Source organism: Neovison vison, chromosome 3, assembly GCF_020171115.1.
Source record: "Neovison vison isolate M4711 chromosome 3, ASM_NN_V1, whole genome shotgun sequence".
NCBI lineage: Eukaryota > Metazoa > Chordata > Mammalia > Carnivora > Mustelidae > Neogale > Neogale vison.
Genome location: NC_058093.1, coordinates 62,213,300 through 62,230,717, shown reverse-complemented (window position 1 = coordinate 62,230,717; position 17,418 = coordinate 62,213,300). Strand labels below are relative to the sequence as shown.

At 34.3% G+C, this 17,418-nt stretch overlaps 1 protein-coding gene across 4 annotated transcripts in view; it reads left to right on the top strand.

The window, feature by feature from the left end:
• SCN3A (sodium voltage-gated channel alpha subunit 3) overlaps positions 1 to 17,418 on the top strand; it is a 108,882-nt gene that overhangs the window by 37,708 nt on the left and 53,756 nt on the right. For 3 of the 4 annotated variants that reach the window (XM_044242240.1, XM_044242239.1, XM_044242238.1), the window contains exons 5-11: positions 282 to 371; positions 4,530 to 4,658; positions 5,318 to 5,409; positions 6,246 to 6,518; positions 6,728 to 6,791; positions 11,707 to 11,848; positions 13,150 to 13,356. In XM_044242240.1, the coding sequence (XP_044098175.1) occupies positions 282 to 371; positions 4,530 to 4,658; positions 5,318 to 5,409; positions 6,246 to 6,518; positions 6,728 to 6,791; positions 11,707 to 11,848; positions 13,150 to 13,356 (997 nt within the window). Of the gene's footprint in view, positions 1 to 281; positions 372 to 4,529; positions 4,659 to 5,138; positions 5,231 to 5,317; positions 5,410 to 6,245; positions 6,519 to 6,727; positions 6,792 to 11,706; positions 11,849 to 13,149; positions 13,357 to 17,418 lie in introns of all 4 variants that reach the window. The other variant, XM_044242242.1, reaches the window with a different exon arrangement.

The following is a 17,418-nucleotide window of genomic DNA, read 5'->3' as shown; positions in this document are numbered from 1 at the left end:
GTGCTATTTCATATAACTGATTGGAATGCAAAATTCCCATTGCTTAAAACAGAGATCTCTTTCCATTAAATTCAGTTCTGTGAAGTTTTACATTTCATGTAAAATGAAAAAGAGTAGACCAAGGATGTATGACAGGCTTTGAAGTTTCTTATTACTTTTGCCATTGTTTTAAAACAAGTTAGATACATTTCACAGGTAACTTTGACAATTTTTTTTTGTATTGGGTTGTTTGTAAATGGTCTTGATAATATACTAGCATTTATTCCTTAACTATCATCCACTTTATTCAGCATGCTTATCATGTGCACTATTTTGACCAACTGTGTATTTATGACCTTGAGTAACCCTCCAGACTGGACGAAGAATGTAGAGTAAGTAGGAATGACCTTCGAATGAGAAATGCACATTCAAATTACCTAGCATTTGTCTTATGGTTATGGTCTGACTTAAATTTTACACGTTTCTGGAGTCAGGCTAAAAATTTCAAAGAAACAGTTATTTCCATAACATGAAAGAACATAAGGGAAGTTCTTTGGGGGAGCTTCTCTTCTATGAGGTAAGTATTCTTTCCAAAAAATGCATGATAGTATCTGTTTAAGAAAGGTTGTAAAAAGTAAATACACTAGCTGGTAAACTAAACCAATCATTTAGCATAAAAGTTAAAATTCAATAATAGGTATGCATTTTAGATTTTTTTTTAAAAAATGACCATTTTGGGCACCTGAGTGGCTTAGTGGGTTAAGCACCCAGCTCTTGATTTCAGCCCAAGCCATGATCTCAAGGAGCCTATGCAGAGCCCCACATCAAGCTCTGCACTCAGCAGGAAGTCTGCTTGTGGATTCTCTCTCTCTCAAATAAATAAATATTTAAAAATAACAAGAACAATGCCATTTGAGTAATATGATGAATAAAATTATTTTATTTTGGTATATTACTATTATTGTTATATTCTCATAAAACAGATTTAGGTGTTTAGCATAATTTATTATAGTAGGTATTTTGGATATATGTTATATCATTATAGTTGGGAAAATACATTTAGGTGTTTAAGTAACTTAGATATTTAGTTATACTTAGATATGTAGTTTATTCAGACACAGCATGTGTGCTAAAACACCACAGATGTGTTCCATAAAAGAAATAAAACATCTCTACAAAATCATAGCTCAAAAATAGTAGGGCTTAAGGGGAAAACATGATTAAGAGCAGATCACTCAAAACTTAGGAAACTTTGTAATTAAAACACTAATAAAAAACCATAACAATCCCAATAAAAATACTGCCAAGTTAAAGCTGTATAGACATTTGTACTTAAAATCACAGCCAGAAACTCCTTTGCAGACTCACAACCAGGTTGTGGCCTTTCTGCTTTAAGATGAAGACCTGGGGACATTTCTATCATGTCATCAAACTAAAATATTTGATGTATTATTTTAATACAAAGGAAAAGTTCTAAGCACAATATTTCTTGGGCATTTAACTAGCCCCTGCTTCCACTAAAGAAGGCTCTTATATGTCAACTTTCTGCATTAGTACTTAGGTCTCCCTTTAATGCTAAAGATGTTTTATTTAAATGTAAGGATAAAAATGCCACTAATTGATTCAAAACATCAATGTGCTGAGAAAATTTTTGCATTAACTAACATAATTTCTGCATTATAACAGCATTATTTCCTAAGTTTTCTTTCACATGTGAGATTATTCATGACAGAGAAACACATTATTTAGTGAAACAGAAGGTGTTTAGGTTATGTAGATTATTTATGTATTGTATAATACAATAATAACATTTGGTGAAAAAGGTTTTTAGTATGTTCTTTTTATTGTTATATTTTTAAAAAGTAATATCCAATAAGAGATAAGTTATTACAACAAATATTGCCACTTTTATAGACTTCTATTGGGGATTTAATGCACTAATCTAAGCCATCATTTGTCAGTTTAACATATTAAAGATTTTTTTTTAATAGTAGCTTGGAAATGTTCCTTAGAAATAATTTTAGTAGAGAATCCAGTTCTTATGCTGAGGTAAGCAATTTAACAGAATTCTTTGTTATCATTTATAATTTGTGGATTAACAAATGGACATACCTATATAAAACCAATCTGTATGTACTCTTCCTAGAAGAAATTACTGAAACATTTAAACAGTACAAATCACATTTATTTGTATAATATTATTAAAAGATAGGTAAAGAGGACATTTGAATATTATTACTTGAATATGCTCGTCTCTCTCTTTCCTTTCTTGGGGGCGGCAAAAGGGAGGGATTAAGGGAAGGGGAGAGAATCTTAAGCAGGCTCCACATCCAGCACAGAGCCCAGAGCTTAATCTCATGGTCTCATGAGCAGAAATCAAGAGTTAGGTGCTAAATCGACTGAGTCAATCATGTCCTTCAGCAGGTTTCTCTTTTTAAGGTCATTTTTAGAGATAACTATATCCATTATGAAAATGGTCTTGTGCATACAAAATGTTTTGACTTCATTTGGTGGGAAAACTTTGTATAATTATCAGGATCATTTATCACTTGACAGCAAAGTAGCAGGAAAACAACCAGAATTAGTAGTTATAGCCTGTAAGCCAAACCAAATAAACAAGAGTGCAAAGAAGAAAGAAATCAGTTATGACATGAAAACAGGTCACTGATAGCATAAACAGTTTGGTACAAAGAGGTGATACACACAGAATAGGCTGAGGACCATATGGTATAGTGAGGGTCATGTTATGAAAGCTAGGCACAGATATACAGACATCATAATTATAGGGAAAAAAAACTGGGTGACATGGACAGAATCAACAGTATGATCAGAAGCCTAGTGAGGCAGAGGTAAGAAAGATCAAGGCCCCCTCAATTCTCACTTACTTGTTCTATCTAGTTTGCTAATAGGCACTTCTGAACACCTGTTCTGAGGAAAGCTCTGTCTCACATGTTAAGCTCCAGGACACTCTTCCTTGGATAGGTATCAACAAAAACAGGGATAGGGGTAGGGACTTTAATATTAGATAACTTAGAATTGCCTAAGCATAGACCATAGGGCATTAACCATTAATGTGATAAATAAAACATACATTGAGCTGTCTCTTATGGCTTTTCACAAGATAGCTCTCTCCGAAAGGCAATGTCATGGTGATTATGTGTGAGGTGCAAAGGTCCAAACTAAAACACAAGTAAATATAAGCTTGGCATTGTAAACTATATCTTTTTCTAAAGAGGTCAGCTACTTCATAATAAGTAAAAATAGCAATTAAATTTATTTCTCAAAAGATCAACTGACTTATTTTAAAGAGGAGGAGGGGTGTTCTTAGGAAAACTTGATGTGAAGATTTCTACATAGATTTTCCTCTTATTTCTTTGTACCCTCATTTGAGAGAAATTTCTGCAGAAAACAATGCAGAAATAATTCTCCTAACTTTATTCACATATAAAATACTAGTAGGTGGGAAATACAATTAATTTTAATAAGAGTAAATCAAATCTTTGTGGCTGGGGTGAAATAATCTGAAGAATAATCTTAAATAGCACTTTTTAAAAGAACACAATGTTGAAAAACAAGTACTCTTTCTCAACTGTTTTTGGAAGAAATAGAGAATATTATTAACACTCGAAGGAGAGAGGGCTAAAAATGCACTATATATCAAACAGTAAATGGAAAAGCTTTTCACCATTTTGGAGGCTGAAATTTGAATGTGAGCATGTTTAAATGATTTGGCTCAATTGTATAGAAATGGTAGCTGATACAGGTAAGAATCAGAAATTTGCTTTTGCTCTGAGCTTTGATAATTTGTAAATGCACATATATAAAATACTAATAAATTATAATTTTCCTTGTATAGATATATATGAGAGAAGCAGTTTAAAACTGTATGCCTGACTCTTAAAGATAAAAAGGGGAAGCATATTTTCTAGGTTAGATATGTGAAATATGCCTAAAAATAAATCTAATCATTAATAAATTTGAATGGAGTATTTTATTATAAATAAATAAATCCAAGAAACTTTTACCTATAGAGCTGTATTGTCTAATGAGGGAAACTCTAGCCACGTGTGAAACCTGAAATTTGGTTAGTCTTAGTTGCTGAAATAATATTTTAGCTACGTTGGTTTAAATAAAATATAATATGAAAATTAAATTCAACTGTTTTTCCTTACTTTTTTGTTTGGTTACTGAAAATTTGAAGACTACATATTTAGCTGGTATTACATCTTAATCAAACAGTGTTGCTCTAGAGGGCCAAGCTTGATGATTATCCATAAAACATATGAAATTATTATTCTAAAGTCTAAATAGTTAAACAAGACAAGATTCTTTGGGGAAGATAACCCTTTATCTTTGGGGAAGATAACACTTTAACCCTTTACTCAGGCTTACAAAATCAATTAAACTAGTCAAGTCTCTGTAAATGGAAATAGGAAATAAGATTTTAGCAAATAAAAAAAACCACAAAAGGATACATTTGCCATATTTGAAACCATGTGTATTAACAGCTCAAATGAAACTGTTAATTTTTATTTGGATGCACTTCCTAGGTACACATTCACTGGAATCTACACCTTTGAGTCACTTATAAAAATCTTGGCAAGAGGGTTTTGCTTAGAAGATTTTACATTCCTTCGTGATCCATGGAACTGGCTGGATTTCAGTGTCATTGTGATGGCGTGAGTATTTTTGAAAAGTGGTTAAGCTCAAAGGAATGAAAATGGTTGTAGCACAAACCAAGTGGTTGTGACATATTTTAAATGCAGAGTTTGCTTATTAGCCAAATTAACTATATACCTTATATATTTTGAGAATACACATTACAATACATACAGTAAGGTAAATCTATCTGGTAAAGGAGCAATAAACAATTACTGTCATGCCATATAGTCTTCCATTTCATCAAGATGAAGTATTCATTGAGCATGATACCTCAACTATACTTTTATTTCTTACAAACTTGTTCATATTAGTGAAAATTTCATTGAAATAAGGCAAAATTTTATTCCTTAAAAGCAGCTTTCAGCATATGGCACCCTGAGGTCTATAGCAAGTCCGTTTGTTAAACTCAAGGGGCTCTATACACCAAGCCCAAATTTCATTCTTTATTTAGTATAAACTTTGCAAAAACTATCAGTAACTCTGATTTAATTCTACAGGTATGTAACAGAATTTGTAAGCCTAGGCAATGTTTCAGCCCTTCGAACTTTCAGAGTCTTGAGAGCTCTGAAAACTATTTCTGTAATTCCAGGTAAGAAACTGGTATAAGAAGATAGGCTCCTTGTATCTCCAACTTTTCTTGTGTATTATTGTGTTGTGTGTGAACTCCCTATTACAGATACGTGACAGAGTTTGTGGACCTGGGCAATGTCTCAGCATTGAGAACATTCAGAGTTCTCCGAGCACTGAAAACAATTTCAGTCATTCCAGGTGAGAGCTAGGTTAAACACTGGGGCTGACTTTAAATACACTGTAATAATATTTAGGTTGAAATCACACTTAGATCATTAGACTTGTTTATAATTCTTGTTTGTCAACTTCAAGAATGCCAAATGATGTTTCAAAGCTGTTCAGTTCCTAAAATTTTAGAAATTACATGCTTATTTGTAAAGTCAGCCTTTGAGTTTAACAGAGAATTGCATGAGTTGTCTATAAAAATACTAGTTTTGTGCACATGTGTGCACTCTCTCTCTCATGCTTTCTCTCTCTTTTTGCATTTATGAAGTCAAGTTTTCTCTTCTACAATATGGAAAAAGCTTTGCTACCATGCCTTTACTAACTTAGTTGGGTTTTACCATTCACTGCAGATCTATTCTGAAAATAGATCTCCTTTTATAAAGGAGAAAAGATTATTCTTGAACAGCATGGCTTAGGATATTTAATACTTTAAAATTCTTTTCTCCTCTGAATTATTGCTACTGGAGGCTGGTGTAAAGAATGGGTTGGAGGGAGAGGCCTCAAGAAACACAATCTGAAATGAAAAATAACTACAAGTTCTTTAGATGTTCATGACAACACATTAAAACCACACACAAAAAAGCTTCCCGCCTAGATATTTACACTTCCATTTTAAATCTCCAGAAAGCATACTATTCATAAATAAAATCTGCTTTTCATCCATCTCCTAAACCATCTGGCTATCCATAAAGCTTTCGTGTCTAAATAGCCAAGCAACCATTTACAGGAAAAAAGATAATGTGTGTGACTAAAAAGACATTGCAGATTATGACACTCTTCTTTGGATGACCTACTTTGTCTCTCCTCAGGTTTAAAGACCATTGTAGGGGCCCTAATCCAGTCCGTGAAGAAGCTTTCTGACGTCATGATCTTGACTGTGTTCTGTCTGAGCGTGTTTGCTCTAATTGGTCTGCAGCTGTTCATGGGCAACCTGAGGAATAAATGTTTGCAATGGCCCCCAAGCGATTCTGCTTTTGAAACCAACACCACATCCTACTTTAATGGCACAATGGATTCCAATGGGATATTTGTTAATATAACAATGAGTACATTTAACTGGAAGGATTATATTGAAGATGACAGTAAGAAATATTGCTACATTGTTAACCTTAGTGTTGCTGAATGAATTTTCAACTATAAATAGCTAAGGCTGTGGGCTTGAAACCATCTTTGTTAATACACTTCATTTTGTCATCCACTTTGGAAATAACTGAGATAGTCAAACTCTCATTTATTCCTAATGTCAGTAGGACAGATATGAAATGAAATAGTTTATTCTTTATATTAATAGGTCACTTTTATGTTTTGGATGGACAAAAGGACCCTCTACTCTGTGGAAATGGCTCAGATGCAGGGTAAGAAACACAATTTTTTTTAAAAATGTGGAACACTTTGAGAAAAATCAGATGGGAAAAATACAAGGGTATTCTTACATATGTGTAATAGTGATGCTACCTACTTAGGAAGTACCTTCTCTGTGTTAGAGGGCTGCTATCAGTTCTAAACTTGTGGTCATTAAAATCACCCCTCTGGGTGAGGACATTTTCTCCAGAATTCCATAGTTAAGATGTACCTGATTTTTACCCTAAAGTGTGAAGACCCATAGTCTGTCTTTTTTGTAAACCCATTAGAGCTGTTTAATAAATACAGGGAACATTTTGATTGATGTTGGTATGTTCTGATATGATAAGTTTTGCTGTGGCTGGAAAAAATCCAGAATATAACATGATCTTCAGCAGTTGGGAAACTGGTTTTTTTGTTTGTTTGTTTGTTTTTTAAAGATTTTATTTATTTATTTGACAGAGAGAGATCACAAGTAGACAGAGAGGCAGGCAGAGAGAGAGAGGAGGAGGAAGCAGGCTCCCTGCTGAGCAGAGAGCCCGATGTGGGACTCGATCCAGGACCCCGAGATCATGACCTGAGCCGAAGGCAGCGGCTTAACCCACTGAGCCACCCAGGCACCCTGGGAAACTGTTTTTGAGAGAGTTAGGTATTCTTGAAATAGCATGAAAACCCTGTGTGCAAAAAAGCCAAGGGACAGATATATGTCAAAGGCACATGTAGGTCTGAATCTGCATGCCTAATAGTTCTTTTTGGTCACATTCTACAATAAGAGACACTAGTCATCCTGCTAGTCACTCATGATTAACACATTTTCCCAAGAGTATTATAAATTGATTTTAGGTCAGGGTGTAATTTTTTTAGAAGCCAAGGACAGCAATAGTTTTTGACTCTTAAACCACAGAATTTACACAGAAGAATTTTGAGTCATCCTAGAAAATGGGAAACTCATGTAGCCATAAAGATCCAGGAGTATTATTGAAAATGTATATCAGTCCTGGAGATGGTGTTTGGGCGGGGCGGGGGGGTTGTTTTCCTGATATTTTCCCTAACCTTTGTTAGGCGAATGTAGTGAATAAAAGCAAGAATTCTAGAGTTCATATATATCTGGATTCAAATCCCTAACTCCACCATTTACAAACTCTGACTTTAGAAAAGTGTGTTCTAAGCTCTCTTTATCTGAGTTTATTTATTTCCAAAACATCGAGAGTAATATTATCTCTTAGGGTTGTTCTGGTGATTAATTACTTAATATACATAAGCACTTGGTTTAGCACTTGGTCCACCATAAGTGTGTATTGTATTTTAGGTATTATTTTTTATTATTAATAGTTCATCTAAAAGCCTGACAAATTTTTGGATAAGGCTGGAAGATGCATACTTTATCATTATTCAACTATAAAAATCACTTCTATTTATTGAGTACTTAGTATGGGTTAGGTGATATACATGATAAAATTAATAGCCACTCTTATTAAATATCAAATAAAATTCTAAAGAAATCTACCCAATTTGAAGAATTCTTACAAGTATACAATAATCAAGACAGTATGGTACTGGGGAAGGAGAAGATAAATAGATCAATGGAAGAGAACAGACACCCCATCCCAAGAAAAGTAGATCTACACAAATGTAATCAACTAATTTTTGACAGACAAAAATTCAATTCAATGGAGATAGGAAAGTTTTTGAACATATCATGCTGGAGCAATTGGAAATCCATATGTAAAGAAATGAACCAAATACAGATCTCACACCTTACACAAGAACTAACTCAAAATCAACCATAGATCTAAATGTAAAATTCAAAACCATAAAACTTCTTTAAGAAAGTATGGAGTAAAATCTACATGACTTAGATTTGGTGATAAGTTTTAACCAATAGCCCAATTCAGGAAAGAAAAAACTGGAAGGCTAAACTTAAGTAAAGTTAAAAACTTCTGCTCTGCAAAGACACTCTAAAGGGAATGAAAAAAAACCAGCCATAGTTAGGAAAAAATGTTTGCAAAACATTTATCTGAAAAAAAAAAAAACTTGTAGCCAAACTATACAAGGCACTCTTAAAACTCAACAACAACAAAAAACAAATAACTCAATTTAAAAATAGGCAAAAATCTGGACACCCTACAAAAGAATTTATACAGATAGTTAATAAGGATATATAAAGATGCCAAACATCATTTGTCATTAGGGAATTGAAAACTAAAACAACAATGAATTACTACTCCATACCTATTAGAATGGCTAAAATCCCAAGAAACTAGTAACCAACTGCTGGTGAGGATGCAGAACAAGAATTTTCATTCAATGCTGGTGGGAATGCAAAATAGTGCAACCATTTTGGAAGACAATTTGGCGGTTTCTTACAAAATTAATACAGTTTAACCATATGATCCAGCGATTTGCCTACTAGATATTTAGCCAATTAACTTGAACATGCATGTGAATATTTATAACAGTTGTATTCATAATCACAAGAAACTGGAAACAATCAAGATGTCCCACAATGGGTGAATGGATAACTGTGATGTATTCATCCAATGAAAAATTATTCAGTGATAAAAAGAAAATGAGCTACCAAGCCACAAAAATATATTGATGAACCTTAAATACATATTAATACATGAAAAGAAGCCCATCTGAACCTATATTTGTCTAATTCAAATTACATGACATTCTGAAAAAAAATAAACAGTAGAAATGATTAAAAAATCTGTTTTTCAAGGGTTCAAGGTAGGAGGTTGACTGGGTGATGCATGGGGGATTCTTTAGGGTGGAGAAACTTCTGTATGATTCTGTATTGATGAGCATTAAGCATTTGTCAAAACTCATAGAACTTAACAGCACAAAGAGTTAACAATGTATGCAAAAAAAAAAAAAAAAACAAAAAACCACAACATTGTATGGTTGAAATATCCCCAGGTGAAATACAGAATGTAACAAAGGGATAAAAATTATTTATAATGTATAAGATAACCTTACTGAAGGAGTATAAGTGTTGATCTAAACAACTTTGGAAATGAGTGGAGTCTATAAGGCAAAGGCAAAAAACAAACAAACAAACAAACAAACACAACTGTACTCTAGCTGATAAAGTTTTCTTCCCATGCTAGTATGGATTAATAATCCTGAAACAACTATGCATGTATGCTAGTATTGAACAATGAAGCATATAGATAGTAGTTGATAGAAGCCAGCCACTTTTGGACTAAGAAGTTACAGATAAGCAAAGGTGGGAGTCTAGAATGGTATCATGGTAATGAAATAGGGTTGGAGAGAGTATGACTTCCTGGTTAGCTTAACAGCACAAATGTTTACATATACATACACATATTCATATACATATATACACAAACTTGTTATTAGAAACCGGATCTAGGTGCTATGTTTATTGCTAAGGCAGTGTCATTGCTTCTAGGCCCTCAATTGACAAAGCAAGGAGATATATGTGTATACACATACACACACACACACTTGTCCTGGGTTCTAATACTGTTCTCCAATAAAAGAACAAGGACTTGTTGGAGAAATCACTAATTCTAGAGCAGGAAATATAAAAGATGAGCCTAAAGCATCTTGTAGTGCCACAGAGTAAGAAAGTGTTAAAAAAACAAACAAAAACAAAACACACAGAACCATGGGGTTACATCAAAGAGATACTGGAGTCAATGGCCAAATGGCCAATGGCCATTTGGAGTCAATGGCCAATGGCCAAAACTGGGACAATTTAAGCAATAAAATAAATAAAACAATTAAATTGGAATTCAAAGTATGAAATGAATATCTTAAGGACCTACTCATATAAAGAAATGATTGAAAAAGTAAATAGATAAACAAATAAATGAGAGATAATAGACAAATCTGCCATACAAAAGAATTCTAAGAAATTTGTGTACATACTCTACTCTTAAGAAGGTGGCTCATAACTCCCCGTTCCTAATATGCGGGCTGCACATAGTGACTTTACTTCAAAGAATCCACTACGGGGAAAAAAAAAAAAAGAAAGAGTAAATGTATAGTGGGAAAACCTGACAAACATTACAATCAAGTGATGAAAGTTAGTATACAGTGATGTCATATTCATCCTATGTACCCTTGATATGGTGTGACTATAATGGTATTTTACCTCCCCACAAATCCATTCCCAATCTAATTATGAGAAAAATGTCAGACAAATCCCAATTGCAAGACATTCTTCAAAATACCTGAAAATATTCCTCAAAACTATCAAGATAATAAAAAACGAGGAAAGTCTGAAAAACTTTATCAGGAGAAGCCTAAAGTGACATGGTGACTAAATGTAATGTAGTATCCTGAATGGGATCTTGAAACATAATAGGATATTAAGGAAAAACTGAGGAAATCTGAATGAAGTACGGGCTTTGGTTAATAATAATGTATCAGTATTGACTGAAACGTACCATACTAATATATTAACAAGAGAGGAAACTGGGCATGGAAGCAGGGCATTTATTCTGGGCCCTCTTTGTAATTTTTCTGTAAATCTCAAATTACTCTAAAATAGAAGCTTTATTTTATAAAATTCTACAGAAGTGCCTACTGAAATAGCTCATTAAGTGGTTCCCTATCCTTTGTTTCCTGGCCTTTCCTTTTTAACTATTGATTCTTGCAACTTTGTAAAGAGCAGAACACTGATGATCTCAGAGGCAAAAGTATGTGTTGCTACCTTTTTGCCATTCTAAAATGTCTGCAAATCTTACTCCTTGCATCCCAGTTTTCTATTGGTTTTCCTAATAAATTTCATCTAATAACAGTATCACTGTAACCAATTACCTAAAGTGCTCCGGAAATGAAGGCAAGAAAATCCATCATAGACAGCAGCCCTTGGTTTTGACAATTCCTATAAATCAACATCGACTGAAATAGCTGTAATTGACCTGACACTAGCACCATTTCTCTCTCTTATAGCCAGTGTCCAGAAGGATACATCTGTGTGAAAGCTGGTCGAAACCCCAACTATGGATACACAAGCTTTGATACCTTTAGTTGGGCTTTCCTGTCCCTATTTCGACTCATGACTCAAGACTACTGGGAGAATCTTTACCAACTGGTAAGTGTCTTGTCCATTAGGGCTGCTACAACAATATACCACAGCCTGGATAGCTTATAAATAACAGAAGTGTATTGCTTACAGTTCTGGAGACTGGGAAGTTTAAGATCAAGATGCCAGCCTTGCTTCATTCTGGCAAAAGCCCCTTTTTAGTTCCTAGGCTGTCATCTTTCTATGTCATCACCTGCGTAGAAAGGGCTAATTCAATTCATGACAGCTCCACCTTCACCATCTAATCACCTCCCAAAGGTCCCACCTTCTATCATACTAGGCATTAGATTTTCAACTTAGCAATTTGGGGGAAACACAGCATTCAGTCCACAGCAGTAAGGTTCAAATTAACACATGTGAGATTTAATTTTATGAACATATATGAACCTACTGGTATCAATATTGTTAATAACACTGTAGAATACAGAGGAGAGTCCAGTACAAAGCAGGTATGCCTAAAATCCCAACTGATCATTCAGTCAGTACATGGTACAATATAAACTTTTTATATGAAGGACATTCTGCTAGGAAGAATGGATGATGCCAAGATTGTTCAAGGCTTTGAGTTCATAATCTAGTTGCATGTGAAAATATTTTAAAAATCAATTATATAGGGGCGCCTTGGTGGCTCAGTGGGTTAAAGCCTCTGCCTTTGGCTCAGGTCATGATCCCAGAGTCCTGGGATCAAGCCCCACAACAGGCTCTCTGCTCCGCGGGGAGCTTGCTTCCTTCTCTCTCTCTCTCTGCCTACCTCTCTGCCTACTTGTGATCTCTGTCTGTCAAGTAAATAAATAAAATCTAAAAAAAAAAAAAAAATCAATTATATAAAAAATTTCAAGTTAAACCCATGGTTAATTGGAGCTAGAAAAGGAAGAAAGAAAGATGTTATCTCTAGATGATGTAGAGAATAGGCTGCCATGGAAAGAGAACTCCATGGAAAGGAATTAAAGATAATTATTTGTTATAATTAATAATTAAAGATAATTATTTATTAATGGTGCCCCCCATTATGGACTCTATGATTTTAGTGAAGTTTTACATATTTATATCCAACATATACTCATTTGAAAAGGGTGTGTTTGTATCAAATGACACTATAGTCAAGCCTCAGATAATTTAAATATTATTTGTGTGTATGCGTGTGTGCACGTGTGCACTTACATGTGTTCACTTTAATACCAAACAAATCTTGGCCAAAATACACTGGATGCTAAAAAGTATTCATCTCCTCACTATCTAATTATGGAAATCAAATCTTCATTTGGGGACATTATAGAAAATACTCATGAAATTATCCTTTGTTTCCCTAGACATTACGGGCTGCTGGAAAAACATACATGATATTTTTTGTCCTGGTGATTTTCTTGGGATCTTTCTATTTGGTGAATTTGATCCTGGCTGTGGTGGCCATGGCCTATGAAGAACAGAATCAGGCCACCTTGGAAGAAGCAGAACAGAAAGAAGCTGAATTTCAGCAAATGCTGGAACAACTTAAAAAGCAACAGGAAGAAGCTCAGGTACTGAGTGATAATAAGCAAAGTTTTATTACTATTGTTATTACTACTGTAAGTTTTAAGAATATTGTTACAGCATAGAGGTCAAACTGGAACCAGCTTTTCATTTGGTATACAAGCACTGGCATTAGAAATAAGAGAAAGCTATTCAAACTTAAAATTGTTTCTGAAGTTGAAATCAAAGGAATTTTTGACATTATATATAAAGAAGTTACTTTGGGGTAGAAAACACATTCAGGATAAGGCAGTCTATGAAAGTGTATCATGAAACCTGAAGGGAGAATCTGACATTCAGCTTAATGTGAAAAGATACATAACTGATATTTCCAACTACTCATGTTTCACCCCTAATTATAACATTTAAGGTTTTATTCTGAATTGAATTTATCTCAAATATTAACAAGAAAACTTTATATATACCTACTCTTAACCACTCTTTGGGTTTTCTGCAGCATAAAAGGTATTTGCTACAGCCCTATCAGGATATCAGGAAAGCATCTGCATTAAATGACAACTTTAAATTCTCTAGATTGATAGGTTATTTGAACTCAGGGCATGGTGAGTGGGTCATCCATGTCTTGAGGGAAGAGACAGAATAGTATCTGCTTAAAAGGAAAATAAATAAATAAATAGGTGAAAGTCATGGGAAGACAATAAAATGTGATACATGGTAGTAAGAGTTTCTCTACATTTTTACCAGTACTTGGTTATGGTTAGTCTTATTAGCCATTCTACTAAGTACCTTATCATTTTATTCTGCATTTTCTTAATGACTAATGATGTTGAGCATATTTTCACGTTCTTATTTTCTATCTGTGTAGCTTCTACTGTGAAGTGGTTGTTTAAATCTTTTGCCCGTTTGTTTTTTAAACTGGGCTTTTGGGGGGCGCCTGGGTGGCTCAGTGGGTTAAGCCGCTGCCTTCGGCTCAGTTCATGATCTCAGGGTCCTGGGATCGAGTCCCGCATCGGGCTCTCTGCTCAGCAGGGAGCCTGCTTCCTTCTCTCTCTGCCTGCCTCTCTGCCTACTTGTGATCTCTCTCTCTCTGTCAAAAAAATAAATAAATAGGGACGCCTGGGTGGCTTAGTGGGTTAAGCCGCTGCCTTCGGCTCAGGTCATGATCCCAGGGTTCTGGGATCGAGTCCCACATCGGGCTCCTTGCTCGGCAGGGAGCCTGCTTCTCCCTCTGCCTCTGCCTGCCTCTCTGTCTGCCTGTGCTCACTCGCTCTCTCTCCCTCTGTCTCTGACAAATAAATAAATAAAATCTTTAAAAATAAATAAATAAATAAATAAAATCTTAAAAAAAAAAAAGTTTCTTAGGGTTTGTCTCCCTCTTGATTTCATCTTGTTTTATTTTTTCCTCTCTTCCCCTATGATCCTAAATTCCACTTATTAGTGAGATCATGTAATTGTCTTTCTCTGATTAACATTTTCACTAGCATAATACCCTCTAGTTCCACCCACTTGGAAATGGCAAGATTTTTTTCTTTCTTTCTTTCTTTCTTTCTTTTTTTTGATGACTGAGTAGTACTGCATTATATATACATACCACATTTTCTTTATCCATTCATCTGACTATGGACATCTGGGCTCTTTCCAGAGTTTGGCTATTGTGCGTATTGCTGCTATAAACATTGGGGAGCAGGTGCCCCCAAATACAGATCACTGCATTTGTATCTTTGGGGTAAATACCTAGTAGTGCAGTTGCTGGGTGGTAGGGTAGTTCTATTTCCAACTTTTTGAGGAACCTTCATACTGTTCTCCAGAGCGGCTGCACCAGCTTGCGTTCTCACCAAGAGTGGAAGAGGGTTCCCCTTTCTCTGCATCCTAACCAACATCTGTAATTTCCTGACTTGTAAATTTTAGCCATTCTGACTAGGGTAGCACCATTTGTTGAACAAAATATTCTTTCTCCATTAAATTGCCTCTGAACCTTGTCAAAAAAGTTGTCCAGATGTGAATGAGACTATTTCTAGATTCTATTCTGTTCAATTGATTTGTTTCTCTTTACAGGAATACACATTTTCTTTATTACTGTAGCTCTTTAATAAATCTTGAAATCGATATTATAGCTCTTCAATTTTTTTTTCCAAAGCTGTTTTAACTATTCTAAGTCCTTTGCAGCTTCATGGGACTTCTGAAATCACCTTGTCAATATCAGTTCCATTAGTTTCCATTGCTATGTCTTCAAGTTTACCATGTTTCCTTCTGTAGTGTCTGCTATACCAATAATCCCATAAAGTGCATTTTTCATCTCAGTTTTTGTAATTTTCATTTCTAAAACCTTGACCTGTATCTCTTTTATATTCCCCACGTCTCTAATATTTTGAACATACAGAATATAGTAACTATTTAAAATCCTTAAAGCCCTTTTTCTTCTAATTCTAACATCTGTTTCAGATCTTGATTAGTTTTAAATTTTTTCTTCATTACTGGTCATATGTTCTTGATCTATCTTTCTTTCCTTCTCCTTCTCCTTCTTCTTTTTTCATTCCTGACAATTTTCAGTTGAATTCCAGACACTATTAATTTTACCTTTTTGGAGTTCTAGATATGTTTGTCTTCCTATAAAGATTCTTGATCCTTATTTGGGGACATTAGTTACATTACTTAAAAACAGCTTGATCCTTTTCCATCTTGAAACCTCTGAAGATTTGTTAGGTAGGACTCGTAGAGCATCTAGTCTAAGGCTCACTGTTCCCTACCACTGAGTGAAGATGCTTTTGAACACTCTAGCCAGTGCCCCATTAATGATGTGTCTTCCAAACAAGTGTTACATACATTTTGTCCATTTTAGTGGTTGTTTCAGGACGGAGAGAAAATCTATCTTAGCCAGAAGCAGTAGTCCAAATAACTTTTGAACACACTGACTTTTTGATAGTGATATTTTTTTTCAGATGGACAGGTCATTTAAAGCATTATTTGAATTACAGTAGATTTATAGATTCAATGGGTAGAGTTAAAATTTAAGTTTTTAATAATTCTGAGTTACTCTTAAGATGCACAACATATAGTATTAAGTCCTTTTTTTCTGAGGCATTTTTTGGTGAGACAGGGATTTGACAATGAATTGTTTAGCTGGTTACCCAGCCCAACCATATTCTTAGTATTTGTTAAACATACTGGCTTTGCTATTTTCATCTTTGATGAAGCATCTTTGATGAATTGATGCTTCATTTCATCTTACCACTGGGTACAGAGTAGTATCATGGCTATAGTTCAGTGATTTTACAAGGAAAGCTTTAAATATGTTTGGTGATACTTAAAAACTTCATAAAATATACCTCATGCTTGGCAGAAAGTTCTACTATATTTCAAGTACTTTAAAGTTTATTTCAGATCACTATATATATAACTATATCACTATAAATAAAACACAATTATAAGATAATGAAGTACATTAGCTATTTACAGGACTAATTATTTATTTCAAAGTTTTAAATAAACATGGGAAATAATATTTGTAGGTTGTATATAAATGTATTTTAAAGCATTGGATTATTCTACTTTCAATTATAAAAAGAAACAGAAATGTGCTTAAAAAATACTATAGTACAGAAGTAGGAATACATTCTGAAATTCAGCCACTTGAGGGTAAAATATAGCATCAATTAAAAGAGTAGAAGATTTTAAATTTAGAAGTAAAAGTGCACAATGTCTTTTAGAAGTTTAAAGAATCTAATTATCTATATCCTAATTAGGTCAACTAAAAAATGTGCATTCTTTTCACTTAAAAGTCAATTATTGGATTCCATGATTTGGCTCAGCTTTAGCTTCCTATGTACAAAAATTTACGCTGATCCTAGGGTGACTGATCCCAGTGTTTTAATTTGGACTTAGATGACACAATACAAATCCAATTTTACTTCCTTACTGAGAACACAGGTAACAATGCCCAGTAAGTAACCAATATTGAAACAGAGGAAGGTGTTGGAAGCAGACAGAGGAGGAGATGTAGTCTACCCATGAGATCATTGGTGCTCCACCATAACTTACGTCTTACTAACCACCTGTCACTCTTCAAAGGTACCATCTAGCCAATGACTTCATGAAGCCTAGCATCAATT